Genomic DNA, 3005 nt, shown 5'->3' on the forward strand with positions numbered 1-3005 from the left:
CAAGGACGAGGGCAAGAGGAGCAAGCAGCACCTCTACTGCCCCACCTGCAAGGTGACGGTCAACTCGCTGTCGCAGCTGGAGGCTCACAACACCGGTAAGGGCGGCGCGCGGCGCCACGGGGGCTCTGCAGGGCGGCAGCTCCCGCCAGGAGCGCCGGGAAGGCGGGATGCGCCTGCGCTCCCCGAGCCTTCTTCTAGGAGTGTTTTGGGGGTGCTTAACCAAGCGCTGCGAGGCTGCTTCACCGTGCAATGGGGTTCGCTGTGAGCCGAACGCGCTGGGGCCCCCGCGGGCGGGACGGTCCCTCCAGGGCTGCGGCGCTTTGCGCTGCCCTCCTGCCACGCTAAAAGCCCCCACTGCTCCCCCCAGGTTAAGGGCCCCCCCAATCCAGGCGGGTCAGCGCCCTGTCCCCCTGCCCAAGCCCCCGGCCGCAGCAGGGCCACGCGCGGGGTCGGCCGGGGACGCGGCCACCAGCGCATCCCGGGCTTTTGTCAGCTCCGCTTACGGAGCCGGGAGCTGATCCGGGCGAACGAGAACAAGCAAGCGGAGCACGGGGAGCTCGGCGGCCTCGCTGCCCGCCCGCCTGCGCGGCCCCGCGGGAAATAGCAGCGGTTGGCAGGGCTTTGGTGACCCCAGGTGCGCGGGCTCCGCGGCCCCGCGAGCTATTCCTGGCGCCGCCGCCGGCGCCGCGGCGACCTTGGCATAGCGGGGCTGCTGCAGCGCCGCGGGCAGCGCGTGCCGCGCGCTGCAGCCTGCGCTCGTGCCCGGGCACGAGGCGAGCGGCACCGGCGCCCACTTAAAATAGCAGCTTCTCCCAAGGGCTGCGCGGGGCGGGAGGCACCGGGGGTGGCTCCGTGTCAGGAGCCCTGAGAGGTGACGGCTCTGCCCCGGGCTGCGCGGTGGCGGCGACGCCGGTGCCCTGGGCTGCCCTTGTGTGGTGCCAGCGGCGCCTTCTGTGTCGGGACTGGCGTGCGCGGCAATCGGGCTTGGGCAGGGCTTTGGGGCTGCATGAGGATTTGGGGGTTGCATTTGGGGTTGTATGAGGATTTAGGGGTTGCAGGAGCATTTGGGGGTTGTATTTGGGGTTGTATGAGGATTTGGGGGTTGTATTTGGGGTGGTATGAGGATTTGGGGGTTGCACAAGGATTTGGGGGATGCATTTGGGGTTGCACAAGGATTTTGAGGTTGCACAAGGATTTGGGAGTTGCATTTGGGGTTGCACAGCATTTGGGGGTTGTATTTGGGGTTGTATGAAGATTTTGGGGTTGCATGAGCATTTGGGGATTTTATTTGTGGTTGTATCAGGATTTGGGGGTTGCATGAGGATTTGGGGTTGCATTTAGGTTTGCACAGGGATTTGGGGGTTGCACGAGGATTTGGGGCTGGCACGAGGCCGGGTGCAAAGAGCGAGTGCCCACCAGGCAGCCCTGCAGAGAAGGGGGCGGCGGGTGAGGAGCCGGGAGCTGCTTCCCAGCCCCACTGGGGTCCCGCTGGGGTCCCGGGGCGGCCCCGCTGGCGCCTGGGGGGCACCGCCAGCCCCGCTGCCCTCTGCCCGCAGGCGCCAAGCACAAGTCCATGCTGGAGGGCCACAGCGCGCAGCTGCGGCGCGGCCGGGGGCGGCTGCTGGCGCGCGCCGGCCACAAGGCCAAGCGCATCGGCAACAAGGGCAGCATCAACATCCAGAACAAGGCGTTTCACTGCCAGGTCTGCGAGATCTACGTCAACTCGGAGACGCAGCTGAAGCAGGTGACGGGAGCGCCGGGTTGGGGGTCCCCTCCCCTTTGAGTCCCTAGGGGTTTGCGGGGTCGGGGTCCCTGCGTGCAGAGGGGTGTGCCCGGGGCTGCGCTCGCTCTGTGCGGGAATTCAGGGGCTGCACAGTGATGCCCACGGGCTCCGCGGCCAGCGAACCCCCCCGGGAAAAGCGGCGGAGCTTGGGGGTGCCCTTGTGCAGCGGGTTGGGGAGTGCAACGGAGTCCCAATGACACCGGGGCCACAGTGACACCGGGAATGCAGTGAAATTGGGAATGTGGTGACGCCGGGGACACAGTGATGCTGGGGCCGTGGTGACACCGGGAACGTGGTGATGCCGGGGCCACGGTGATGCCGGGAATGCGGTGACACTGGCTGTGGTGGTGCCGGGGCCGCGGTGATGCCAAGGCCACGGTGACACCGGTGACACCAGCCGCTCTCCCGTGCAGCACATGAGCAGCCGGAGGCACAAAGACCGGCTGGCCGGGAAGCCGCCCAAGCCCAAGTACAGCCCCTACAACAAGCTGCAGAAGAACGCGGCGCTCGCGGTGAGTGCCGGCAGCCGGCGGTGCTGCCGCCCACGCGCGGGGTGCAGGATGCGGGATGGGGGATGTGGGATGCAGGATATGGAATGGGGGATGCAGGATGGGGGATTGGGGATGTGGGATGCAGGATATGGAATGGGGGATGCAGGATGGGGGATTGGGGAATGTGGGAGGCAGGATGGGGGATGAAGGATATATGGGATACCAGATTCTGGATGGGCGATGCGGGATGCAGGATGCCTGAGGTGGGATGCAGGATGCGGGATGCAGGATGCCTGAGGCTGGCTGCAGGATGTGGGATGTGGGATGCGGGATGCAGGTGCAGGATGCAGGTGCAGGATGCAAGATGCGGGATGCAGGATGTGGGATGCAGGATGCCTGAGGTGGGATGCGGGATGTGGGATGCGGGATGCAGGTGCAGAATGCAAGATGCGGGATGCAGGATGCAGGTGCAGAATGCAAGATGCAGGATGCAGGTGCAGAATGCAAGATGTGGGATGCAGGATGCAGGTGCAGAATGCAAGATGCAGAATGTAGGATGTGGGATGCAGGAGGTGGGATGCAGGATGCAGCCTGCAGGCCGGGCGCCGCTCACGCTGCCGCTTCCCTCCCGCCGCAGTCCAAGCTGGCCCTGCAGAAGCAGCTCAGCAAGACGCTGGCCGGGCGCTTCCTGCCGAGCCCGCTGGCGGCGGCGGCCGTGTGCGCGGTGCCGG

At 66.6% G+C, this 3005-nt stretch overlaps 1 protein-coding gene across 1 annotated transcript in view; it reads left to right on the plus strand.

The window, feature by feature from the left end:
• The window catches only part of ZNF385C (zinc finger protein 385C), a 6815-nt gene that overhangs the window by 3618 nt on the left and 192 nt on the right, over window positions 1-3005 (plus strand). The window contains exons 3-6 of the mRNA XM_026044604.1: window positions 5-95; window positions 1557-1744; window positions 2197-2295; window positions 2912-3003. Coding sequence (XP_025900389.1) covers window positions 5-95; window positions 1557-1744; window positions 2197-2295; window positions 2912-3003 — 470 coding nt within the window. The remainder of the gene's footprint in view (window positions 1-4; window positions 96-1556; window positions 1745-2196; window positions 2296-2911; window positions 3004-3005) is intronic.

Source organism: Nothoprocta perdicaria, unplaced genomic scaffold, assembly GCF_003342845.1.
Source record: "Nothoprocta perdicaria isolate Ctin4 unplaced genomic scaffold, notPer1 scaffold_372, whole genome shotgun sequence".
Lineage (NCBI taxonomy): Eukaryota > Metazoa > Chordata > Aves > Tinamiformes > Tinamidae > Nothoprocta > Nothoprocta perdicaria.